Source organism: Excalfactoria chinensis, chromosome Z (assembly GCF_039878825.1).
Source record: "Excalfactoria chinensis isolate bCotChi1 chromosome Z, bCotChi1.hap2, whole genome shotgun sequence".
Classification (NCBI taxonomy): Eukaryota; Metazoa; Chordata; class Aves; order Galliformes; family Phasianidae; genus Excalfactoria; species Excalfactoria chinensis.
The window spans coordinates 8,150,515-8,176,934 of record NC_092857.1 but is presented as its reverse complement, the minus strand read 5'-3'; the positions used below and the strand labels follow the sequence as shown (position 1 = coordinate 8,176,934).

The following is a 26,420-nucleotide window of genomic DNA, read 5'->3' as shown; positions in this document are numbered from 1 at the left end:
TGGGACAGTCAAGGAGCACAAGGCTGGGGGGCTGGGGAGGAGAGGGGTTGGAATTGAGCAGCAACTGCAAACTGGGCAGCACCCCCTTCATGCACTGCTTTGGGTTTCTGCCATCTCCCACCACCTTGGTGCTCAGCCTCCTCATGTGTCATTGTCCTTTTGGCCTTTTCCATACTTGCTGGCTCCCAGCTGGGCTTTGGTGAAGGGTACAGGGCTTATTGCTCTGGGGAACCACAGCTGTGGTTATGGTGGGCTGTGCTGGAGCCTGAGCTGGGAACTTTCACTTCCTTTCACAGGCAGTGTGCTGGAAAAAGCGGCAGATCCACTCAGGGTCTTCTCTTCAAATTGTCTGCCTGCAGGAGGAAATGAAAGCACAGCCCTTCTGGCACTGGTACCATTCTGTTCATCTCCAGACCCTGGTCAGCTTTCAGGTCTCTTGTGGGCTTCCAGGCAGCTCTGCGGAGCAGGAAGCACTATGGGAGAAGTCAGGTCTAGGGGTCACCCACTAGTTTTTACCACAGTGTAGGAACTTCTGCATTAGCAGGAATGTGATGAAAGGAACAAAATGTTATCAACTGCAGAACTTCATCCTGGAGCAGAGCCAAAGTGCTTATACAAGAGGAACAAGCAAACCATTGAAATCCCGCAGCTCCTTATCTGGAGAAGTGTGGTGCAGCTCCTCTGGTGTTTCTGCTCTGTGGTGGAGGATGCTGGGACAGAAGATCTCCAGAGGTCTCTTCCAACCTCAGCCGTTCTCTGATTCTACGCTCTCTGCTGTCAGCAGCAGAAGGATGGGAACGGTCTCACAGCTTCAGGAGGAGAAAACATGGCTCTAGAGCCTCTGTCCTGCTGGTTGTCTTGGGACCACTTGAGTCCATGGCCTGAAAAGGCTCCAGTCTCCGTGGACTAAAGACAAGTGGAAAAGCAAGGCTAGTGCATGCTGTCCATAGCAGCCAGGCACCCATCAGGTGCCACACATAGGCAGGAAGCATTTGCTTAGTGAAAACTACTCAGGATGAAAAATCCCAGAACCTTCAGCCTACAGAAAAGGACCAGAACTGCTCCTAGGACCTGAGCTGGGAAGCTGAGGCCAGATACACATCATGGCAGCACCATGACATCCGCAGGCAAGGGGAATTGCCCATCCCTTGGTGTGCTCGGGTCAAAGGTGGAGCCAACAGCCAGGAGCAATAGGGTATCAGTTAGACTGGGGGGGCATTGGGGAGCCCAGGTTGGGCAACCAAATATTTTTCCCTGTGTCAAACCTTCTTGGATCTGTGTGTGACACTGTGCAGCGTGACACAGCCAAATCCACGCTGAACTGCTGCTCTGCAGATTTTGGGGACAGAGGAACTGGGAAGCATTTGGCCACTGGGACACACGAGAGCCCAGCACCATCCTTTTGTCACAGGCACTGTCTGGGAGCCCAGCCATGGAGTGAGCCAGCAGACTTCTGCTTGCTCTGCTCGTGGTCTGGTGGTGGCTGTGGTGGGGCATTGGGTTTGGCTGGGCTGCCCTCAGCCACAAGCCGCTCACCAGATCCCTCAGTTTCTATTCCCCAGTCACTCTCATCCTTTCAGTTTCTTCATTTTCCCTAGAGGGAATTCCCATCCTCAAGAAGGAAGAGGCATTAACCTTTCCTGGTGAAAGTGTCCGGGAAGCCCAGAGGGCCCTTCTCGCTTGGGAATAAGCAATGTCAACTGATGTCCCTGCACAGGAAACACTGGAAGCAGCAAATGGAGCTGGCAATGCCAGGAGCAGGGCTTTGAGCACCTCGTGGAGGAAATGCAGCAGCTGCTGCTTGTTCATTAACATCCTTCCCCAGACCCTGTTCTCTGCATGGAGCTGACGTGACACATTCCCCTCTCAGTGATGTCTCACTGGCATGATTTGCCTGCATTAAATGTTTGCTGTCCACAGTTAGCTCCTTACTTAGCTATGACATGTCATGTTTAACTGCACAGGAATACTGCAGCAGTGCCAGGGCCAGTAGAAAACTCGCAGAAATCTTCTGTGTGAGGTTAGTGTAGTGACCATGGGATGCTCCAGGGCTGAATTCAAGCAAACACACACAAGCCTGGAAACACAACTGAGCTGGCAGAAGATCTTACATGAGCACACACATCCACCTGCACAGCCTTCATCCCTCCCTTCTTTATTCATGCCGAGCATAATGGCTTGCACATGAAGCTGGGGCTTGACCTCCGGCAAGCAGCCGTGAGCAGAACTTTGGTTTGCAAACCACAGTGTGAATAATTCCTAGCAAAGCTTCTAGGTTTAGCTCTGTGGCTGCCCATGGTTCAGGGTGTTCCAGAGTGTTGAACAGATGTCTCCTGTGCATGTCTGGGGCATTGAGCCAGAGATGGATCTCCTCAGACTGGGGCAAAACCAAGAGAGTGGGAATGAAGAGCAATCAAAGGAATGGAAGAAAAGCAGGATATCTGTGGCATGGAGGACCATTGTGGGTTGCCCACCACCCGAGCCCCTCAGCAGGCTGGGGTCTCAGACCCAACCTCAAGCTTCTGCTCTGAGGATGGATTTTCTCAGCCTCCCCTGCCGGAGGAAGTCATGTTCACTCACTGAAATACTGTTTTAAAGGCAGCGTTTGCCATCTAGTGGGAAAGTAAGGTCTGGGCATCCTTCTGTGCTTTGAAACTGGGGGGATCCTGGCTGTGTTGGTACCCAGCGTACTTGGGGAGCTGAAGGAACTGCTTTGGAATAGGGGAGAAAGTTCCATATCCTGGACAAATGGTGTATTCCAGCCTGGCATGAGGTACAGAGTCTGGTACCTTCCTGGTCAGCATCTTCCTGGGGGAGAAGGATGCAGCTGATAGGAGGCAAGGAGGTCAGAATGCACCCTATCACTCCATGAAGGAAGCCCCAAAAATGTTTCCCTCCCGGCTTTGAACCACACAGCTCAGGAGGCAAATGAATGAGAGACATGAACTCTGGCCTTGACACCAGTCCTGTTTTCTGTGCAAAACTAAAGCAGAGACCTCAGTGGTTGGTGAGGTTATCCCAACTGATGCTGCTGGTTTGAGGACAGAACAGCCATTTCCTGAGAACATCAAGAGCAGCTAAGCTGCTGGCTTCGGCCTCCCAGAACCTCTATTTGATATTTCTAGGCCATGAAAGACAATAAAGCATCCTGGAGGCAGAGTGGAGCTGCTTAGGAAAGAAAGAAGCAACCTGTCTGCAGGGAGAAGCCCACAATGAGGCAGCGAGAGTTCTTCTTGGAGTTCGCAGGTGCTAAGGGGGATAGATGAGGATAAAAGAGTATAGATGACCTCAGTAGACTCCCATGAACTGGGCACTTGGACACTCTCCTAAAAGCTCAGGAAGAGGTGTCCTGCTGGCATTTGAGTTGAAATCGACAGCCAGAGTAAATGTCCATCACTGGGTTTTTAAAGCATTTGTGTTTGGATTCACCGTGCCCCTGGGGTGGGATCCCTGCCCTGCTTACACTGTAGGGACAGCATGAAATAAAGGAGTCTGAGATGTCACTTCTCTTCCTGGTACTGGAGCTGTATTTCTGGGACATGCCTCAATATTGTTTCAGGCTGTGTCTCCTTGTGCAAGATATGATGCCACTTCCATGGGGAGTGGTTGTGTAGGTCACCAGTGCAACCTGTCCTTAAACTGTGTCCTTGCTCTCACTGTGGGATCTATGCACTTGGCCTCCCAGGCAATTTTACAAATCAGTCCTTGCACAGTGAACATCTCTGATATTTAGGATGGCATTTGGATGTCCAGACTGTCCGTCCGTCCATCCATCCATCCATCCATCCATCCATCCATCCATCCATCCATCCATCCATCCATCCATCCATCCATCCGTCCATCCGTCCATCTGTCCATCCACCCACCCACCCCCCCCTTTCTCTGACCACCAGTCTCTGCACCACACTATACATCTGTAAGACTCATTCTCTGAACATATGCATTTTTCCCTTCCTCCTGAATCAGTTTGTGTATGTACTCCTTCCTTTATTCCATGCCCCAGAACATGAGTATGCCTGTGTTTTCTAGGATATTCCTGGGGCTGCTTCAGCCTCCTAGAGGAGAAGAATGCAGGAGAACAAAGTGAGAGCTGCTTTGCAACCACCTCCCCTCGCTCAAAGCACACCCTGGTCCTGGCAGAGATGGTGGAGAGCAGTTGGGGCTCGAGGGCCAGCCCAGACATTTGGCAGGATCTGTGCCACCCAAGACATCCAGGCACTGCACACAGCCACTCACCCCGTGACCCATTGGGGCGAGGCTGGTTTGGCAGAACCTCCTGCCAGCTCTGCTGGAGCCAGAGCCACCAAGGAGCTCCAGCCCCAAAGGAAGTGCCCTGGCCCAGCAGAGGGACAGGGAGGTGCCGGCACTGGGACTGCTCTCATGGTCCTTTCCTGTTTTTCTCCTCCACAGCTTGGAGGCAAAGTTGACTTTGGCATCCGGAGTCCTCTCCTTTATCCCAGATTGCTGCTCACCCCAGCCTCACATCTCGCTGCTCCAGAGAGCCACATCCAGCGCCGGCTGAATCTCTGAGCAAGCAGCCCCCAGCTCTGCGTACCTTTAGAACCCCAAGCACTGACAGCTTGCTGGGCTCCCAGGCTGCCTATGTGTCACATCTGGGGGCACAGCAAGGCTCGGCACTAGATCAGGTGTGCAAGGTTCTGGAGGTCTCTGCTCTCCCCCAGCCAGCAGCAATCCTCTTCTTTTTTTTTTTTTTTTTTTTTTTTTTCTTTTCTTTTTTTTTCCTGGTCTAAGCCCAGACTCTAAGTTTATAAGCAGGGCGGGATATGGGGGACACAGCTGTCAACACCTAAACCAGCACCAGGTGCATGCAACACGCTGAGCTGTTTGCAGACACTGGAGTCACAGATATGGGATTGGTGTTAGATGTGTTCAACAGCATCCTATGGACAACTGCAACCCGGTGGTGCTGAAGTGGGATCTGGTGGTGCTAAGAGAGGTTTTCTAATTAGAAGGGGCTGTGGTATGCTGAGGATCAAGGAGGATGAGGGTGACAGTGGCACATCAGGCATGGCATAGCTGGGCTGGGTACTGCAGGCTTCCATCCCAGTATGGAACAATTCCTGTAGCATGCCAGAGACACTGGAACCTGCAAAGCCAAGCCCCAGCACATGCAGAGGGCAGAGCCGAGCTGATTATCACAGTGCAGTAGGTAGGTAGGCAGACGACTGGTGGTGCCACTGCAAAAGGCAATGTCTAGCTTTCTCTCTGCACAGCTCTGGGGTCAGATCAGACCAGAGCCACCTCCTAGTCCTGCCTTATGGTGCATGGGGAACAGTGTGATAAATCCTGTATAATGCAGAGCTCCAGATCCTCCTCATGCTCCCCACACTGCCACTGCCTGCATTTCCACTCAGTCTCATATGGATCTGGTTGGGCACAAAGCCACTGGCGCTAAGTACTGGGGCTGGGAGGTGCCAACACATGGAAGCGATTACAGGGGCTGGGTCAAGGTGGGGGTAGGGGGGTCAGGCAGCACACACCAAGCAGGGGGCTCTGTAGAGGGTTCCATCCTTTGCTGACATTCATCAAAAGCTGAACGGAGTGAGGGTTGCCAAGCTGTCACTGCTCCTGCCCAGCATCTGGTGCAAAGGGGTCTTGTCTGGGCAGCGCCAACAACTGCCCTCTTTATTGAGATTACAGAAGGAGGGTTCCCTTCTGCCTGCTGACGGCTGGTGGGGGGGCTCAGCGGTCACCGATGCCCAGCACCCCTGGGAGGAGCCTGTGCCCATGATCCCCATGGAGGCGGCATGATGAGGTGATGAGGGGCTGGCTCGGTGCCCCATCCCCATGAGTCCAGCCGCTCCTGACAGGCACAGGCAGCCCAGAGATCCTGGGAGTGCAGCTTCTGTCCATAGGGTCCATCTCGCACCCTGGGGGTGCTGAGGGCAATGCCCGAGGCTGCATGGCGTGGGGCCCTTGGGGCCAACAGTGGTGTTATGTCCTGTACGTGGTGAGCAGATGCACAGAGCGGGGTCAGCTGCAGCTCACGGCAGGATCTGGGTCCCTTCAGAGAAAGAAGGCAGAGGGTCAGAGGCTCTGCCCTGAGCCCCTTTGGCCTCATGTTCCCCTACCCCAACACTCACTTGGCAGAGCCTTCAAGTGGGTGGCAGCAACCAAGAAGTTGTGGGCTTTGGTCTCATCTTTGCTGTGCTTCCTCACTCGGAGCCTGCAGACAGAACAACAGTAGCTGAGAACACTGAGCAGCTCTCCTTGGGCACTGACACTGCTGGAGCGCCTCCATGGTGCACCCCTATCCAGCTGTTCCCAGCTGTGTTGGGGCCACAGAACAGAGCATCATGGGACACCAATGCTGGGCAATCAGGACTAAATCCAACCTACCAGATGAGTATGGCGATGACAAGAACTGCAGCCAGGACAAAGAAGGCGAAGATCCCAAGGGAGACCAGGATGGCTGTATTCTCCAGGGGGTCACTGCGGTCTGGGACAGAAGACTGTCACAGCCTCTGGCACTCAGAAGGAACCCGATAGCGAGGCTTTGGAACCTGCTCCCACCCCACAACCCCCAGCTCTACTCACTGATGGGCTCAGGGTTGGGAGCCTGTGAGGGCTCTTCAGCCAGGCTCCCCAGGCTGACGTCTGTAGTGGTTTCTTCACTCACCATGGTGGCTGGGTCTGGTACAGAGGAAGAGTTGGGAATTAGTCCACCCCAAATCACAGGCAGCGTGACACGAAGGAGTACAGAAGGGTGCCCTGGGCCACAGGGTCCTGGTAGCCCAAGGATGCCCTGAGGGCCATGGTGGGGGCAATTCCCAAATCACACCCTGCCATGAGTTTCATTGGTCTGGGAGCTGCTTTTCTGCCTCCCACTGTGGAATCAGTTTCTAGGCTATTTGAAGGGGCACCAGGAGCTAGGGCTTGCCCACATGACACCCAAGGGATGGAAAGGGGCTACAGAGGTGCCCAGGGTGCTGGAGAGGCTATGGGAGGGATGCTGCCAGCCTGTAGGACCCCTGTCCCAGACCTCTGACCGGCGTGGCCCGTGCCTCTGCGCTCCACTCGCTCCAATTCCCCGCATCCAGGAAATCCTTTGCGCTCACTTGCACCACGTGCTCCAGACCCGCAAAAGCATCCGTGATCACCTCGGACAAGTTCACCGTCTCCACCTGTGCAGCAGAAGACCTTTGGCACATGGACACCCCTACAGGAGGCCGTGACCTCACTGTGAAACCCCTCCTGGCCTCTGCTTACCACGGACCAGGAGCGGTGGATGACGGGGCGGTACTGGAGGCGAAACCGCAGCTGGAAGTGGGGCTCTTTGGGCCAGGATGCAGGGTACTTCCAGCTGACGTGCAGCCGCCTTGGGGCCAGGGGGACAGGTTCTACCACCAAGCCCTCTGGAGGGTCCGGCTTAACTGCATGGGAGGGGATGGGGATGCTCCATCACACTGTGTCACCCTTCTGCTGTGCCATGTGGATGGCTGGGTAGGCAGGCAGGGGGACAGGCACTCACTGATGGCCTGCATGGTGATGTCCAGGAGGCGGAAGCTGGAGCCCAGTGGGTTCACCTCGGTGATGTTCAGCCGGTAGGAACTCCAGAACTCTGACCGGTGGACGGTGCAGGTGCCGGTGCGAGCTGGGTCCTGCAGGCATGGCCCCACGTACCCACCCTTGTTTCTGCAGGACAGAGAGGTGAGGTGGTGATATGTTCCCCCCCACCATGCCAGGAGCTCTGTGGAAGAGGCAGACCCCTTTACAGCTTCAGTAGGGTCTGCGCAGCTGCCATCACCCCCCATATGACTCCCACAACCCCCACAAGCCTCATGACTTGTGTTTCTTCATGTGCTCCCCAGCCCTTCCCTCCAGGACCAGGAGGAAATGGGCAGAGATTTTGGAATGGGGAGTCAGGTGGAAGTATACCTTACCTCCGCTTCTCTTCTCCTGTCAGCGACTTCTTCCTGCAGTGGAGACAGGAAAAGCAGATGGTGAGGACAGCAGGATGGGGGACAGGAAAAAGCCAACCCAAACATTACCCAGAGAAGGGACAGGGGTCTCTGCGCCAGCTGCTCTGCTGCACCCCACTCCTACCTTGCTGCCCATGGGCACCATGGCACAGGGATTAGCAGTAACATCATACACAGTTCCACCAGCAGGGAACCTGGGGGTTCCAGGCTAACTTCATCAAGCAGCAGGAGCAAGCACACAGAGACACTAACAAAAGCAGCCCTGCAGGGATGCAGTGTTATTTTCCATTCCCTAGCAGCTGGCTCTGCTCTCACTCTATGCATCAGCCTCAAGCCCCACTGCTTCTCACTGCCAGCTCTGCACAGCTCCAGCCCCAACCACCCTCTCCATGCTGTGCCTACGCACCCAGAGATGCCTGGGGGGTGAGGTGAGCCCTGCATCCCCACTGTGCCTGTATGTTGTGGAGCTGAGCATTGCTGCAGGTTTTTATAGAATCTGGCTGACTTCAAAGCAGTCCCATAATTTGGCCTGCTGTGATAATTAGAAGCAGCGTCGTTTCCCTAACTCCTTTCATCTTGAAGCATGCTGAAGCACTTGGCAGCTTGCAGACGACCTGCTTCTCTTCTCCACCTCCTCCAGCACTGCAAAAAAGGGAACCTGCCTGTGCTGGCCCCCACTGCTGCTCAGAGGCCCCTTTCTGAACAACCACATGCCCAGCGCTGTGCTCCTGGAAACAGCTCTTTGGCTGCTATGCTGCATGACTGGATATGAATCCAGGGTGAAGGTCAGAGTGCAGGCAGGATATGATGGGTTAAGCTCAGGAAGGCTCATCCTGAAGCTCTCACCTATAGGTAGTGATGTATCTGGTAGGGAGGAAGGTCTCAAGGCTGGAGGTCCAGGAGCAGGAGAAGTTCTCATAGTCAGATGCTCTGCAGGACACAGAGGGGACCCCCGGCAGGTCTGGAGACCAGGGGGAGGAGACTGTCAGTGAGGGGTCCCCACAGAGTCTCCCACCCTGCAACAGAGCCAGCACATAGGGACCCATGTGTCACCCCCTATGTCACCCCCATGCCACCCAGCCAAGGGACGTGCTACTCACGCCCCAGCTGCAGGGACACGGCATGCAGGAGGCTGCCATTCTCGTCGTGGCAGCTGTAGGTCCCAGCAGCAGCCAGGCTGGCACGTGGCAGCACCAGGTCTCCCTGATGGATGGTTGAGCCCTCTGGCAGTGCCATAGCCCCATCGCGTCTCCATTGGACCAGTGAGCTGTAGGGGAGAGAGACAGTGTTAAGGGATGGGGATATGGGGAAACCTTGTGAGCTGTGGTGTGCAGAGCAAAAGGACAGGCAAAAGTAGGGATGGAGATGTTGGCTTTGCTCCTGTATTTTTAGAGCTCACCCATTAAACCATCCCACAGTGTGCACATAAGACACCTACCCAGTGCGGGCACCGATGCACGATAAGGTCACGTCTGTCCCCAGCTGGCCGTACTGCACACCTGCAGGGGCACATAGAGGGGGTCACCCTGGGGGCCTGCTGCACTTGGGGAGCGGGGAGGGACTGGTCCTGGCTGGGGCTGGGCAGTGGGTGGTGGATGAGGAAGCTCAACTCTTTACAGATGAATTTGGGGAAGGAAGGGCATCTGTAGGGCAGGCACAGACACTGTTTGGTCCTTGCTTTTTTTGAGGGTGCCACAGTGTCCCCACACCACAAGGGCTCTGCTTTGCTTACCTTCCTCTCCCCAGCCCTCGGGGATGGTGAGGGAGGCTGATGCCAAAGCTGCCGCGAGGAACACCATCACCCTGCCCAGGCCTCGGATGTGACTGTGCATCTGGGGGAAGCAGACAAGGAAAGCAGAGCATGTTAAATCAGTGTCGGCACCTGCATCCCTGTATCCTGTCCCACTGCTTTGCCCCATCCTGCTGTGGATCACACAGTGACTGGTGCCACTCTCACATTTGTAACCAGCAAGAGCAATCCCAGTGCTTGGAATGGGAATGTAATAGGCAAACACCAATCAGGAGATCAGGGCTGCACAAAGTGGATGGATCGAAGGTTCTTTGCTGCTGCAGCCCTGTGCCAAGAGCCTTGGCTCTCTCCCAGACCTGTGAGTGAACTAGGGTAGTCCACAGAACTGTGACAGTGCAGCTCGAGAGGCAAATGACCAAGGAGGGATCAAAGGGGACTGCGCCACAGTGCAGTCAGCATCACCCTGACCTTTGCAGCCAGCATTACCCCAACGTGTCTATTCCTGCCTTCCCTGTCCTATGAATCCCAGCCAGCACGGCCCCATCCATCCTGGCCAGCACTCCATCCCTTCCAGACAGCACTGTCCTGTCTATTACAGCCCTGGCCCAAACTGGTATAGAAACAGATGAATTATTTTTTCCCTGGAATGCCTCCCGCTGCCTGTCTGATAACAAGAGGCAGGCAGTATCGGGCAGGGTTGTTCATTCTCTCCCATATGGCCACAAGGGTTGCAGCAAACTCCCTGCCAGTCCCAGGCACAGGGGCAGGTGCAAGCTGCAGCCCCATGAGTATGAATCCATGTCCTGCTGAGTCACCCAGGCTGACAGCTTGGAGGGGAATATCAAAGCCCTGGAAAGGTGCCACAGAGCAGCTGACAGTGTCCATTCTGCAGGCAGGAGGCTGGTCTCCAGTACAGCAAGCTGGGGATGGTGCTGCTCACCATGAGCCCAGAGAACTGGAAGCATCTTTGCACATTAAACCACGTAACACTGGGGTTATGAGAAACAAAAGAAATAAGCTGATGTGCTAAAACCCAGTGAGGTGGGGAGCTGGCCTCTGGATTCCTCTATGAAAGGGAAAAGGCATGTACTGCTCCTGCATTGCACCATAGTGCTCCTGCCTCACAACAAGGTAATCCTACATCACAACGCAGTGCTCCTGAATCACCCCATGGTGCTCTTCCATCATACTATGATGTCCCTGCATCATACTTCAAAGTCCCTGCATCACACTATTGATGTTCCCATAGCACACTGTGATGCTTCAGACACCTGAAGGAGCTGCTGTTCTCCAACCTCCCACACCCACCAGGCAGCCTCCAATGCAAGCCCCACACATAAATAACTTCATGAGACTGTCATAAGCTTTTCCTACTAAACCACACGGAGAAACGTTCCCAAGAAACATCAGTTAAAAGCACTCTGCCAAAACTATGCTGGTAACTGATACCGACTGGGAACACTAGGCCTAGAAGTAAAATATGTCAGTGATGGAAAAAAGACTTTAAATACACTTTAAAAGCAGCAACCCAAAATAACTCCAAGCACCACATGGGCCAGAATTAAAGGATGGTGCTGGGAGGGATCAGGGAGAAGGGAGAGTGCACCAGCATGGACAAACACAAAATGCTTTAAAGTAAAACAAGTTCTTCTCCTGATCGTCCTGTTCCTCATGACCTTCCTGCCTGCTGCCAGAGCCTGGCCACAGCTGAACAGCCTGAAGAGATGGGATGCAGGGCAATCCCTGCTTGGCAACCCAATGGCCAAAAGCAGAAGCCCACACACAGTGAAGCAGCATCCACAGAACTGTCCCACAGCAGGCAGGAGCCACAGAAAAGAGGAAGACCTGCAGACTGGTGTGAGCTGTTGAAGGTCTCCAGCTGCTCAGTGCAATGTGTCTAGCAATGATGCCCTGGTTTTCTGCTACCAAAATCCTGCGCTGAGGTTAAAACATATGCAAATGGATGCCCACACATGTGTATGGTCAGGCTGCTTCCCTCAGCCAAGCTGCTATCTCATGGATCCCACACAGACGGAGAAAACATCCTTCTGTGCCTGCACCAGCAGTGACACAGCTGGGGACAGGGAGTCCCGGCACAATGGCCTGGAGCCAAACCAGAGGGAACAATCACAGCCTTTCTTGCTCCCTGCGGGCTGGTCCCAGGCCGAGAGGCGGCTGCTCCCTGCCAGGGCAGGGTGACCGCTGTGGCTGGGTCAGGGCTGGTGGCTCCCGCCCCACGAGATGCCCTCTTTACTCTCAGGGGCCAGCCAGAAATGCAAGGTACCATCCTCCATCCCACACCATGCTGCTGTCCTGCCCTGCTGGGAGCTGCTTCCAGTGGCATCCTTCTGAAACCTAAGCACTGCGAGCCAAGATGTCCTGCCCCCAAATCACACGCACAGCGCCGATGCACATATGGGATGTGACAGTCCCCTCAGCACAGTCACACTGTGCCATGACCCACGGTGGCCTGGCAGAGCTGGGCGCGGATTCCTGGGGGACGCCAACTTTCCATTGCAGTCGGTGCTTTGAAAGACAGTGGTTATTGTTCTTCTTTTTTTTAACTTTGCTTCATTTGAAGTTGCTCTTCAAAGAGAAAGAGACACATGCAGAGCCAGAGGAGCACATGCAGATGGTTCCACAGGAACATAAGGGTGCTCCCAACTGAGCACACAAACCCGCAGTGCCTCCAAGCCTCCCCCAGGGTGGTCTGGGGCAGCACCACTGAAATGGAGGAAAATAAAACGAACTGCATTTGGCAGTTCTGCTCCACTGAAGTCAACCACCTACAGAATGCCCATCTGCAGTGGAAAAGGTGTGACAACAGTGCCATGCTCATGCCACAGTGCTGTGCTCTTGCTCCTGTGCTGGAGCATCCCTGCCCCTCTGCCCAGCCCTGCTCCCTGCCAGTGCCCGCTGTGGGAAACCAGTCCCACAGCCAAGGGCGGTGGTGCTTGGAAGCAGCAGGAAGTTCTCTCTTCAGCTTGCTTTCCGTCAGGGTTGGGAGGGAGTGCCTCGCTAACCCCCTCTTCATCCTTCTGCCATGCTGAAGCACTGTGGGGTCTGGGGAGCTGCAGTGTGGGCTTCACCAGTGACGGTGCTGCTGCTCTCCCAGAAAGCTGGCAGCATCCTAGTCCTGCACATCTGGCACCATCTTCTCTCCATGTGAGCAAAAGGCTGTGGTGCTTTGTGTACCCAACATGGCTTGACTTGGAGGTGGCACAAACCTGCAATAACCACATCAACCCCGCTGCCTCTTGCAATTCCTCACATGTCTGCAAGGTGCTGTATCCTGCATCTTGAACTTCACCTCTGTGCCTCACCACTTGGGAAGCGATTGCCATGCACTCATTTTCAGCGCTTTTTATTTGTGTTCATTCTTTCACTCAAGTCTAAGAGCAAGGAGGAGGATATTGGAGCACCTGGAGAGCTCACTGCAAGCACCCACCCTGCTGGCATCTCAACACTGAGCGCCAGTGCTGATGGTGTGCTCTCTGCTGTTTTTGGGGCCACCAGGGGTAAATGCAGCTATCAAGACTGCTAGCATTGCCTGCAATTTCTTCTTTTTCAAGTCCGAGGAGTGACTCCTGCTCATCTCATGCCTCAGGGACACCAAAAAGCATTGTTTCCCTTTTCACCCCTTTGCACACACATACAGAGTCCTGCACTCAGCATGGCACCCACTGTGGGAATAACCCTGAACAAAGCAGTAAAACCCGTTGCAGGCTTGTCCTGAGAGAATGGTGGGGTTCAGGGACCACTACTCAGCCCAAAAGTAAGCTTAGACCCAGCACAGCCCAAATGTGCCTTATGCACCCCAAACACAGCAACCCAAACACAGGGTTAAATCCAACACAGCCGGGAGAAAAGGGTTCTGCTCCGCGCTCACCGCAAATACCCATCCCCATCCAACTCAGTAAAAGCCCCCCAAACCCATCCATGGCCCACCACCCACAGCCCCGCCGATACCCCAAACCCAAACCCCGCACCCAGGGACCACCCCTTGCACCTCGTTCCTTTGCGGGCCGGCAGCCACTAGCACGACCCAGTGCTTGGGGGGCCAAATCTCGGCATCGCGGCAGCTTCGATGCGGGGCGGCTCACTGCTCCAACCCTGGGAAACTCCCCCCCCCCAACGCTGCGATTTCCGCCCGGCCCCTCGCTCGCACCCTCCCCTGCCCCATCCCGCGGAAGGAGAAGGCTCTGGCTCCCGGCTGTAACCTGAAGCATCAGCAGGGGCCAAACAGCAAGAGCTCTGTTAGCAGCCAGCAGCCCCGAGCCCTGCCAGCTGGCTGCATTTTACTCGGAGTGGGGGGGCAAAAGGAGCCCCCAACACCAGCCTCCCCGCCCCCGCCCCTCCGCCCCCCACCCTAAGCCGCACACTAGAGAAATTCCTAAAAATAATCTTCTGGCTGCAAAGACAGCTGGCCAGCAGAGGGCAAGGGATGAAAAGAAGACATGGGAGGGTGACCCCATGGGAGTAGCTGGGACCTAGGCAGGAGTGTGACCTACTGGGTTGGAGGGACCTTGGCAGGATAAAGGCTGGGAGGGAATGGCTTCTCCCGTCCCAGTTAAGTTTCAGATTTGGGTTGTTTCTTTGCTCCAGAATGAATTTGGGTACTGGAGGATGTGCAACAAGCTTTGCTTTAGAATGGGGAAGGGTTTTGCTGTGCAGTACAGACGGTGTGCTCCCCAAGCAGCCTGGTCTCAGTTAACAGTCCCTGGAGCGAGTGCTGAGGGGCAGAAGCTGGAGCTGTGATTAAGTGCACGCACAGCCCTACGTTACATTTGCACACACGTGAGTGCCCCATGGCAAGTGCAGCACCTTGGTGCTGGGGCTAATCAGGCTGTTCTTGATGAACTCCAGGGGCAACAGGGGCCTCGCAGTGCACAGCACAGCTCCATCCCATCCAGCGCTAAGGGGCTCAGCAGTGTCTGGGAGCAATTGGGCACAGCTCCATCTGCAAGGCACGAAGGCGTGCGGGTCAGCCAAGACACCGCAGGGTGGCAGGTCCAAAATAAACATTTTGCTGTTACTGCCTGCTTTCAGGAGCTGCTAACGTTTCATTTCAATGGCTCAAATACTCCTGCAACTAGCAATTTACTGTCACTCTCCTGCAAAAAAAATAATAATCCCTTTTGGGCTGGATGGGGATTTCAGGTGTTTTTAGGGGCCACCTGGGGAGCCAAATAAAACCACTACAAGCTCATTAACTCTGCACGCTGTGGCTCCAGTGTCCCTGCATGGTGGGACACCCAAAGTTGCACCTCTTTGCGCACACAACCAATGCAGCAGAATGGGAAGAACGCTTCCCTGCAGCTGCACTGATTGTCACCTCCTGCTGGCACAGGCAGTCATGGCACAGCAGTGACACTGGGAAGTACACGAGGAGGAGGTTACTGCCAAGGACAGGGGGCTACAGAGCAGGGCCAGAGGGTGGGGGGACTCTGCGTTGAGAAGGTCGGAAAAACACCGGCTGGATCATTTTGTGCTGGGGGAGGAAAAAAAAAAAGAAAGTGCTCCTGAATGATTGAGTGTGAGTGTATCCGAGCGGGGGGAATAGCAGGGCAAAGTTGGGAGCGTGCTGACACATCTCCTTCCACACTGCTGGAGGGATGCCTTGGCCCCGCTTGGGGACAGCTCTGTTTACAAGCTCCCATTGTCTCCTTTTCTCCTTTTTCTTTTCCACCTCCCCCCCCCCCCCCCCCCCGAAAAGTTATAGTTCAGAGTAAACAAAAGCAAACAGCCTCTCTCTCCAAACATTTCAACCATCCCAAACTTTCTTTGGAGGGGGGCTGCCCGTGGAATTTTCCTTATCCAAAAGAATTTCGAAATGTTCCCATTTCAGCCTGCCTTGACTCGAGGCCAGGACAGCTCTGAAATCCTTCGTGAAATGCTTGAGCTGCCCTCTGTGCAGCCTGGTTCCATCCACAGCCACTGCGCCCTAAAATACCCATGCATGGCAAAACTGCAACCCTAATGCAGGGGGAAGGCAGACATGTCCCAGCCTGTGCAAATCCCTCCTGCCCAGCCCACCACCTGGAGGAATCCATCAGCTCCTCGTAGGGTTGGATCCAGTTTTTTGTGCTTTAATGACGGAGTGATTCTCTGCAGCATTTTGCAACAGGTAATGTCTGCTCCATGCCTGCCTGTTCGCCACAGAGGGAGCAGGAGCAGATGCCATGCTGCATCCTTCCCTGTGGATGGAGCAGGGACCCTGCCTTGTCCCCTGCACAAGGAGAGACAGCACACAGAGAGGAAGAGGAGAGCTCCTCCCAGGATAGGCCATAGTGGGTGACACCCAAAGGTGACCCACAGCACACGGTTGGGGTGTGCTCCCCATTCCCTGCTTGGCCCCGAGATTTAGTCTCAAGAATTAGAGCATGGGCAAGCAGAGACCCCCAAGAGATTCCTCAGCTTGCTTGGCACGGTCATGGTGTGAGACCTCGCTGCACAGCTCAGCCACCCAGCCATGGTGACACCAGGGTGGCCCTGAAACAAAGGCAGTGAGGAAATTTCAGCTGAAAAGCCCACCCAAGAGAAGCCGACGAACCAGGGAACCATAGTGCTAAACAAACGCCGTGCTGGGATTTGGCTGTCAATGCAAGCTATTGTGGTGGCCTCGCACACGAACGTCCCCTCCTCATTTTCCCAAACACTCCTTGGATGGGTGTCACTGGGTAGGTGGCCCTGCAGCCCAAGAAACACCAGGGCACAATAGAGACCCCCTGCATCCTTACCCCACTGCCAATACTCTCCCCTGGGGACACAGGAGACTCTGGAGCGGCTGCAACCCCTCGAATCACCCATACGGTCACCCCAGGAAGGCCAGCACCCACTCCACCACCCCCAAAGGCGCAGCATCCCTCGCCACTGCCAGTACCCAAGTGGGGAGGTACCTCGGCTCCGGGTAAGGCGGGGGTCATGCCGTGAAAGGGGGGTCCCCTGCAGCTGCCTGCTGCCCCCCCAGCTCTGCACCATCTCCCGGGCAGCCTTGCCGGTGCAATGCTGCACTGCTTCCTCCTCCTGCGCAGGGGCTCCTGCACAGTCCCCGCTCAAAGGCAGCCCCCTCCCTATAAAGGGGCCAGGCAGCGGCTGTGTGGAGAGCAGAGCCTCTGGCACAGCAGATGGGGTCTGCAAGTCAAGCCTCCCTCAGGTGTGTTTGCCTTGGCTGCGGCTCAAGCCCATCCAATTAGAGCTACAGAAAACATATATTAAAAAGGAGGGGGAAAATAATACTCCCTCCTGCTCTGAGGCCCTGAGCTTGGCTGGGGTTTTTCGGCTGGCCAAGTGCAAGCGATGCAGGCTCTGCTGGCAGCCGCCTGGGGAGGGAGGGGTGTTTGTGGATATTAAAACGCAGTCGTAAAGGAGAATAAAAGGGCAGCCTTGTTTCAGAACAAGTCTCCGAGGCTTTCCCCTCTCCCAGCATGCTCAGCACCTGGCCTGCTTGAGAGCAGCTCTGCGGCAGCAGCCCCGGCACATGGCCATGGCCCTCAGCATGTCCTGAGGAGTGGAGGGACAGCACTGTGCCCTGAGCATCCATCTGGGCCATCCCTGTGCCTGCCATCAGCTGCACGAGGGACTGGATGGGGTGCTGCTGGAAGGACCCCAACCCCCTGAAGTCCTCAAGCAGTTGCTGGGGTATGGCACACAGCACCGTAGTTGCTGGGGCACAGAGAGGAACCTCTGGCCGAGTCAAGCCTACATGGCACTTGGCACAACCCTGTTCAACAATGCTTGAGGCACTCAGCAAACACAGAGGCTGTGGGATGAAACGGGTTTTGAAGCACCCCTGCAGAACCTGGCCTAGTGTTAAAACCACCCATGCATATGCCACCCCTGCCCATTCCCGGTGCTGCATGCAGGTCACCTTTTGGTATCGTGTCCCTGAAGGTGAAGGAGAAGCAGGTCAAGGGTGACTACTCACACCTCGTGGCATCACGCCTGGCTCTGCTGTTAACTGTCACAGGAGGAGGAGAGATACAGATTGGGGGTGGCAAGGATGTGTTGACCCCCACCAGTTTCTCCCTTGGTGTAGATCTGTGAGGGTATCCACCACTGTCAGGGGCGGCTTTGACCTCTGAGGTGAGTTAGAGGGGCTCCTTCTACACCCACCCCATGGGATCACCTCCCCAGATGTGCTCCCAACTAGGGGATGCGGCACATCCTGCAGTCCCTCACTGCCATGCCCAGCTCCACAGGGCAGCAGCCAACACCTTGAGGAGTGGCCCTGGATGCCAACCCCATCCAGTCCCCACCTGCTTGCTCACACCTGGCTCCTTGGCACCTCCGCTGCCCTCTGCCCCCTCCCCAGGCAGCTCCCGCACACGTGGCAGTGAGGAGGGGGACGACAAGCGGCCTCCCCCCATCCCTCCCTCCTCTCCTCCTCCTTCCCTCCGCCTTCCCTGGCAGCTCCCCAGAACAAAACCACAGCCTTGCTGGGCCTCCATCCCCTCACCGCGCGCGGACCCCGGGCACGCCCCGGCCCCTGGCCCCACTGAGTGACTAACGGGAGCCACCGGGGCGCCTGGGGCCGGTCCCTTGGCTGCGGGCCCTCCCTGCAGCAGTGAAATCACGTCTGGAGAAAGCACGCGTGGAGCCGTCCCCGGAGCGAGGAGGATCTTGCTGGCTGGCTGCCCCCTCCCCAGCAGTGCAAAATCCCCATCCCACGTCTTTCGGAGGGATGCACGGCCTACCAGAGGGCTGGCAGCCTGCCCCCACGGGAGGGCGATGAGGCCTACGCTCACAAAGCGCCCACTGGGAGCCTCTGTCCTGCCTCGCACCCCCTAACACACAGCAGGGCCACAGAGGCACGGACCGGCCACCTCCTCTTGCCACCGGCACGTGGCACGTGTGTGACTAATGCATGTCTTTAAACACCTCTGTGGAACGGGAGCGTGGCTCCCGGTTAGGGTTTAATTCCCTTCCTCCGCTGCCTGCGCTCTCCCCTTGCTGTAATGCCATAGGGACGGTGTTTCTGCCACCCAGCGCCAGTGGGGATGCAGCCGGGAGCGTGCCGAGGCCGCTGTTTGGGGCTATAAAAAGCAGTGCTGTGGAATGCAGTGCGCTGCTTCGGGAGGAGGGGGGGAAAATAAAAATAAAATCAGGTGCTGAATGAGTCAGGGAATCGCAGCGTGCGCCTCTGGCTCAGGTCTGTCCCTTCCTCGCTGCTTTCACAGCCAGAAGTATGGAGACGTCCCGGCAAGGCCAGGGAAAGCAGAGCGGGGTTTTGGCACGGCCGGGAGGGCGGAGGACAGCAGCAGGGCTGGTACAGTCAGGAGGATGATGGGCACCTCCTGCCCTCACCCAGCCCAGAGGGGCCAGATCCAGGCACACGGCCTCCTGGCCGCTCCTTTGGCAGATGGCTTTGGGCAGTGTTTGTCCAGAGGATTAACCGTGCCCTGGTTTATGGCTGGAGGCTCCATCTCTATGATGCTGCACCCATGGCAAGAACGGGTGCTCTGCTGTACCCCCAGCCCACAACACACCATCAGGGACCTTACCCAGAGCCGGGGGAAAGCACATCGAAGGGAGCTCCCGGCCCCAGGACATGCAGTGTTTGTACAAGCCTGAGCGGGGGAAGGCCAGATTAATTTTAAACCTGAATAAACAAGGGGAGAAGGCAATGCCAGTGCTCACTTTTCCCTGCAGCTCCCAGAATCCAAGGATGCATCCAGACACAGCCTGGCGTTTGGTCGCAGGACCCCGGGGACAGTCCCAAATCCTCCCCTGCCATGGGGCCTCCCTTGTTTCAAGGAGTTCCTGGCTGAGTCAGTGCTGGCAACGGGATGCGCTCCCGAAATCCCTCCAGCTGCAGTGCTGGATCTCCAACCCAGGTATCACACAGAAGCCCCCATCCCATGCATGGGGACAGCTGTCCCCACGCCAAGCGCATCACAGCATCGTCTTGGGAAACAACCAGGAGTGGAAAAAAATGAAAATAAAAAAAAATAATAATAATAATAATAAAAAGTTGTTTGTGGGTCAAGAGGAGAATGGAAAAAAAAAAAAAGAAACAAAAAAACAAAAACCAACAAAACACATTTTGAACTTTCGTGCCAAAAGGAAAACGAAAACCAAAACATTTTGTTCTAAATGATAGGCCTTGTTTAGTTTTCAGCGGTTTTACTTTTTTAAAATGGTTCGAATTAAACTGAGCTAAATTTGGCTTCCAAACATTACCTTGGGGTGGGGAATAAAATAAAATCAAAACGTCTCATTTGGAAAATGTCAGAACGAAACGCCACGGCTTTTCCAGCCTGGCAAGAGCCCAGGCCAGGCGCTGAACCCAGCCTCAATTCACAGCGTGTGCCGGCCTCCCAAAAACTGCCGTTTTTTTTCACTTTTTCCCCTGCAAACAAAGCCGCTGCCCGATGTAACCTGGTGGGCGGCCGCTGGTGCTCCTGGCAGGGCTGTCCCTGTGCTGCACTGTGCCGATGCACAGACTGATTCCATTGCAGCCAGCAGCTTTGCACCCCGGTCCGACCCGTGCTGCTCTTTAAAACTTCTGTTTAAATGTCTTTTCTATTAGGTCAGCATTCCTCCTTCTCACAGGGAAGGTGGTTACGGGCTGCAGCCCTGCACACAAGCTCCTCAGTGCTGGCTGCTGGATCTCAGTCAGCCAGCAGACTGCCCACGCTATTAAATTACTAAGAAAAATGGATCGTTTCTCCAAGCATTAGGTGCATTAACCTCTCGTGGTGGTGAGACACGCTACAGGCGAGCTGTTAATTGGAAATTCATCGAGCTGGCCGCAAAAGTTTCCTTCGCCTCCTCTCCACCCTCCCCTCGTTGAGGCGAAGGATGGAGGAAGGCATTTGCTGCCCCCCCTGCAACACTGAGGAAAATAACTCCCAGGGATATTTCCAGGCACTGCAGGAAGCAGATGTACAGCTGGCAGGGTCTGGTCCTGGACCTGCTTGGTGCTAACCGTGGCCTTATCCACTAGTGACATGTTTTAGGGGGACACTGCCTGGAGACAATGCCCAGCACTGTTCCAGCTGCATCTTGGGTGAAAATAGATCCACAGACCTTGCCTTGCTCACATCCTTCAACCTTACGCCCTTTATCCTTACATCCCCAGCACAGCACAAACACTAACAGTTATTTGAAGGTCTCCATCCCAGCCCAGCATCCTGGGCTGCCTGGGAGCCAAACCTCAGAACCCTGCAAGGCGTTCCTGGAACAGTCAGAGTTGCAGGGATCTCAGTGCCTGTATGAAGCCTACAGGGAGGGAGCAAGGAGAAGTTTGCAGCCAGTGTCAAAAGGATGCTCCAGGAACACATCTGGAGTTCGCACCTGGCACTGCTGCAAGGAGCTGCCCCAGGAAGGTGCTACGCTGCACACAGAGAGCCCCACGCACCCATGTTGCTTTTGAGTGCCACGGGTACAAGGACAACAGGCATTACTCTGGCTGGAGGAGATGAAAAGAACATCAGGGATGGCCAAAGGGAAAAGGATGCTTCCCCAGTGCTGTCACACTCCAGCTGCAAGACTGTGAAACTCTAAGCTGTGATGGGGCAGAGCGGCCTCATAGGAGCTGTGAAGCAGCCTCCTGGGAGCCTCGCAGGAGCTAAAAGTCAAAAGCAGCCTGAGGGCGGCCAAACCCTCTGGAGTTTTATGTTGGCCTTTGCAAGAGGGTGATGGAGCAAGAGCTGGTTCAGCCCACCAGCTCCTCCTAAGACTTGGCCCTAGGGCAAAACTCATGGAAAGCAAAGGACAGACTCCTGTGGACTTCCCCAGGGGCTCAGGGTCTGTCCTGGCTCTGCACGAAAGTATGGGGAGATGCCAGCTGGCCCAGGCGCTGTGCGTGACAGTGGCTTTCGCAAAGCAAAGCAAGGGACATGGCAGCTAGGCCAGCCCCAGGGGACCTTCGTGGGGCCATTTCAGCACAGCTTTCTGTACTGCAGCTCCACTGTTGCAATTTGACATGGCATGGGGTGACGCTCCAGCTGAGCCATGTAGCAGCCCCCTGTCACCCTTCTATTTTTTCTAGCTGCCTTTGCAGGAAGGCAAGGTCTGAATCACTCTTTTCATGGCATCGCTGAATTCAGGAGGCACTGATGTCTGCACTGACCTTTGTCAAATAAGAGCTGGTGAAGTCCCAGCTCCAGGGACTGCTCTGGCCAGAATGGAGTGCACAGTCCCAAAGGAAAGGGCTGGTAAAAGCAAAGAGGAAGGCAAAGGAAACAGCTGAACCAGCTGTGCTAACCCTGTGGGCACAGGGACATGCCCTGCACAGCGACACTGAGTATTATGTGCTCTGCAGGCAAATCCAAACCCCTGTGCCAAAACCAGGCACTTGGGGCTGCCTGCAGGATGCTACGCAGCATCCCCACTGTGGTGTACAGGGAGCTCTGCCTGCTCGTAGCTTCTCTGCCCCTGCCCCTTACTATGTCTCCAGCATCGCTCTGTAAACCAGGCTCACCATCCCTTGTTTTCACTTTAATAGCTCGGGTAAAACAGAAAATGCCCAAACAACCTTCTTTCCACCATCAGGATTTCATTAGACGAAGGAGCCCTAAACTTTTCCACCCCTCCCTATAAGGAAATCTCTGCAGGGCCGTAACCATTTTTATTATGCTGTTTCTATTTCTGCCCTCTCCATATTGAGAGGAGAGGACCAGAACCTGGCAGCCACTAGGGAGTCCTGAAGTGGACTCTGAAACCCCACCAAACACTCTCAGCATCAGCCCTTCTCCGCACACCCAACCCTATTGCCCACTGCCACAAATACTTCCACCGCATTGTCCACAGCAAGGTCTGCATGAACGTCCCCAGTGGCTACAGCCCTCTGGAAACCCAAGGATTCATCACTTTTCATCTCTCCTCCTCAAGTGTGTTTTCCCACAGGTTCAGTGCACGACCCTACCTTTCACCCTCCCTCCCCAGCTCAGTACCTTGTCCACCCATACCAGCTCTCACCAGTGGTCCATCCAGCCCGGCTGCCATCTCCACATGCTTCTTCAGAAAATGTCTATGAACAGATGTGGCTTCCCCCCAGCCAGACCCTCCAGCAAACCCTTCCAAAATCCCTTGTTAAGCTTTTTCTGCAATGACTGATCCCTGCTGGCCCCCGTCCAGGCTCCACTGGTCAGATGTGACCGCAGCACAGAATCCTGCTGGGATGGAGGTGAATCAGGTCTTAGAGCATAGCTCAATTCCTTGCCTTTCTTACCCCAAGCCTTCCCTGCCCCAAACAATAGATGCAGCAGAGATGAGGAGCTGTTTTCCCATTTTTCCCCCCATTTCTAAAACTCACAGCCTGGAGAGAAGGTGGAATTGCAACTCAGCCTCCATCCTCGCTTACTCATCCATCCATCCTCCTCCTGTGGGTGCTGGGACAGCCCCGTGGAACCTGAAACTCACCCCATCCCAAGGCCATGCCAGGGCTGCCTCAATGACAGGGTGACTCAGAGACCTGGGAACCAGCCAGACTCAAGAGATAAGTCCCACTAATGAGCTGATTTCTGACACAGCAAACCTGCTTCTAATTTCCAGAGGAATTTTTCTTTTTCCATGGAAATGGTCTACTGGAATGTGACTCTCAGGGAAGACAAGTTAACCATGACTCTAAGACACCATCACCCTTTTCCACCTCCACAGCCCGGCAGGAGGGTGCATCAGAGAAAAGCATCACTGGGAGGCATGGTGTTTGCTGGTAAGAAACTGGGGCCACAGAGTCACTTTAAAGCTCTGACAGGAGAGACTTGGTGATTTTCACACATGAGATGCTTTCTTAATCACAGGAACACTTAGCAAAACCCAAAACTCTAAAACATCCCAGCAAGTCACCCCGGAGCTAATTCCTGATGCTGGTTTTGCATCTGCATTCCAAAAGCCAAAGAAGGCCCCATTTCACTGCCCCAGGGGTGAGCTCCCACCCGAGACATTCTCTGTCCTTGGCTGTGGCTTTGGCATGGGTAGAGCCACCACATCCCATGACTGAACAAGAAGAGAAGAAAGAAAGGCAGAAAGGTGCCAAATTTCCCTAACGATGCTGTACAGGAGGAAAGCAGAGCCATGAGCTGGCTGGCACCTACCCCTCCTTCAGGAAGCATCTCTCAAAGGGTTTTCCTTCACGGCAAGGCCTGCAGGAAGAGGACAGCCTCATGTGCCCACATGAAAGCACATTACACACACAGGCACACTGCCAGGCTCTTGGCACACTCTGCCCAACCCCATAGTGCACATCTCCATCATGATGCTCACAGCCCGCTGCTCTGGGCATGCAGACACCTCATCCCCAGGACAACTGTTCACCTGAATTCCAAGGTTCTGACAGTATAGAGGGACCACAGACACAGCAGGAGTGCTCTAAGGAATGTCGAATGGCTGAGGATGGACAGTGCAAGCCAGGGACAGAGATGGAGAGTGAAGGATGAAGTGAAGGCAACCCGGAGCTGATCCAGCACTAGGAGACAAGGATCTCTTGGCTCGCTTGACCATATAAAATAATGAAGATGCTATAAATACAGCAGGGTAAACACCGGAGAGGGAGAAGAGGTCTTGAACTAAAAGCACAATGTTGGCAGAAAGCCACATGGGAATAAACTCTCCAGGAATACACTCAGGCAGGAAAACAGAGGGAGGTTTAGTCCTGCGTGAGCAGGAAAAGCCTTGGATTTGCCTTTGAACACAACTTGGAGCAGAAAGGAAGGGTTTGAAAAGAAGGCTCCTGGCAGATGAGGATGCCACACGCTGTCCCCAGCTGCACAGATTTCCCTTCTCAGGGTCCAGGTGAGATGGCACAGAAGGCAGGGCCAGGTGGCATGAGTTACCTGCGGACAGGGGGACACAGGGTGGATTCTGGGTGCCCACCCAGCACAGCAGCTTCTGCTAAACTAGGCAGCTGCAAAAGGGAAGCGGCAACGCTTCCAGGCTGAATACAGCGGGGAGACTCGCGGCGCAGTGAGTCATTCATTCATCCTTCATAAACAGGGCCTGCACCCAGCCAAGCATCCTCCTCCCCCCGCCACCGTGACAGCCAGACTGCTTCTCTAGGACAGGGAAAAAGTGGCTTATCAGATAGGATCATGTTTTCCCTGCCCCATGAGGCTCCCAGCAGACTGCAGCAGTTCGCAGACAAGAGGAGTGCAAACCCTGTTCCTCTTTGAGCTGGGCTGTTGGAGAACAACGGTGCACAGTACCGGGGACCAGGTGGCCATGTACCATCCCAGCACTGGCCCAAGGAGGAGCCCTGCTGACTCTGCCAGCTCACAGCTCTGAGGCTGAGATGCCACAAGCTCCGTGCAGCCCCAAGCGTAACCACACCATGACCTGCCCTCGGATAAACACAGACGGAGTGCAAACACCCCACCTCCTCCTCCAGCCAACGCCAGACGTGGCTGCAGCCTGCAGGAGCAGGTACCTCCTGGCACTCACTGGGCCAGCCCCGCACAGCAACAGCTATGCCATCCACACTGTTGCCTGGGGCACAGCGGCATGTCTCTGAATTGCTGTATCTCTGGGTTTCTTCTTGCGGAGATACAATTAAACTGAAGCATCATCACAGAAGGGGCTGGCAGTTCTGGCTGCAAAGTTCAGGCGAAACTCAGCTCCTTTCACACTGTTCACCAGTCTGCTGGCAGAAGTCAAGAAGAGATGCGGGGGTTGACATGGCCAGGGAAGGTGACACAAGCAGCACCAGAGTTGGGTGTCCGCAAGGGACTGAGAAGCCGTGATTGAGCCAGCCAAGGGCAAGGAGGGACAAGGCAGGCTGAGCCCTTCTAATGCCTGCGCATGAGAAAGCAGCTCTTTCCGCGCCTCTCGTAATTAAGAACAGCTTTCTCCTCCCCAGACCCCCCAGGAGAAGAGAGGGCCCTGCCAGGGAGACCTGCGGCTCCGCAGGGGTGAGGGCACTTTGCCTGGTATTGTTCAAACCTTTTTCCAGAAAACTATCCCCGGAGCTTAGAGGGGGAACTGAGAGCAGATGATGGGGAAGGGGCTCAAGATTTCCACCCCAAGACTTCTTCCCACCCCCCCAAGCATCTCAAGGCGGGAGCTGAGCCCAGAAGGGCAGCAGTACCGGGTACCCGCATGCAGGGAAAACGAGGGGCTGCTCCCAGGCTGAGCGCGGAGCTACCTTTCCCCGAGCTTCGCGGCAAACCACCGCGCTCACCCTCCTGCCTGCCTGCGCGGCGCCGGGCACAGCCGGCAACCGGGCGCTCCTCACCGCGGCGGCGGCGAGTCGCCAACAGGAGAAGCGGGGCTGCTCCTACCTTCCTCCGCGCCTCCCAGGCTATGTGTCCATGGTGCTGAGCGAGCCGGGCCGGGCCCGGCAACGGGACCGCAGAGCTGCACCGTCGGAGGGGAGCCCGCTCGGGGCTGGCTGGGGAGGCAACGCGGGCGGTGCGGGCCCGCCGCCGCTCAATTGGAGCAGGGCGCTGCCAATCTGCTGCCGCCGCTCCGGGACGCTTCCTGTCTGCGAGCCGCGCCCGGCACCGGCACCGGCTCCCGCTCTCCGCACCCTCCGGTGCGTGGCTCCACCAGCCCAGTGCGGCCCGTACTGTGCAAGAACCCCTCGGGCTCCCCATGTCCCCGGGTCGCTTGGTTCGCACAGCCGGTCCCGTCGGGGCTCACGGCTTGCGTGGGTCAGGGTCCGCCTGGGATGCAGAGCATCCTAGCAAGGGGTGATGCAGGTCTTGCCCCTCAGTTTCCCTACTCATGTGACCGTCATTTCCTTGGGGTTTGGGTGTTACAGGGCTTATGGCTTGTTAACTCGTAGG

At 55.5% G+C, this 26,420-nt stretch overlaps 1 protein-coding gene across 2 annotated transcripts; it reads right to left on the bottom strand.

Moving 5' to 3' along the window:
• Nucleotides 1–5,518: 5,518 nt before the first annotated feature.
• Nucleotides 5,519–26,037, bottom strand: IL11RA (interleukin 11 receptor subunit alpha). Of its 2 annotated transcripts, none has more exons than XM_072359798.1 (13): nt 25,914–26,037; nt 9,676–9,775; nt 9,382–9,442; nt 9,044–9,210; nt 8,790–8,904; nt 7,905–7,937; nt 7,493–7,656; nt 7,231–7,394; nt 7,004–7,145; nt 6,559–6,654; nt 6,361–6,460; nt 6,105–6,187; nt 5,519–6,025 (listed from the first exon to the last, which is right to left on the bottom strand). In XM_072359798.1, exons 2-13 carry the CDS (start codon nt 9,773–9,775, stop codon nt 6,006–6,008), a joined length of 1,245 nt encoding a protein of 414 aa, XP_072215899.1. In that variant the 5' UTR covers nt 25,914–26,037; the 3' UTR covers nt 5,519–6,005. The 2 variants fall into 2 exon arrangements, with proteins under 2 accessions (XP_072215899.1, XP_072215900.1); XM_072359799.1 differs by lacking the exon at nt 25,914–26,037 and adding an exon at nt 13,703–13,820 and having other exon boundaries at nt 5,601–6,025.
• Between the last annotated feature and the right edge of the window lie 383 nt (nt 26,038–26,420).

What these genes read in the sequence shown, in the direction of transcription:
- IL11RA (XM_072359798.1), bottom strand. Translation starts at nt 9,775, where the DNA reads ATGCACAGTCACATCCGAGGCCTGGGCAGGGTGATGGTGTTCCTCGCG. An exon ending in TGCATCGGTGCCCGCACTGG is followed by an intron (nt 9,211 to 9,381) that starts GTAGGTGTCTTA and finishes TCTCCCCTACAG; the next exon opens with CTCACTGGTCCAATGGAGAC. An exon ending in CGTGTCCCTGCAGCTGGGGC is followed by an intron (nt 8,905 to 9,043) that starts GTGAGTAGCACG and finishes CCTGGTCTCCAG; the next exon opens with ACCTGCCGGGGGTCCCCTCT.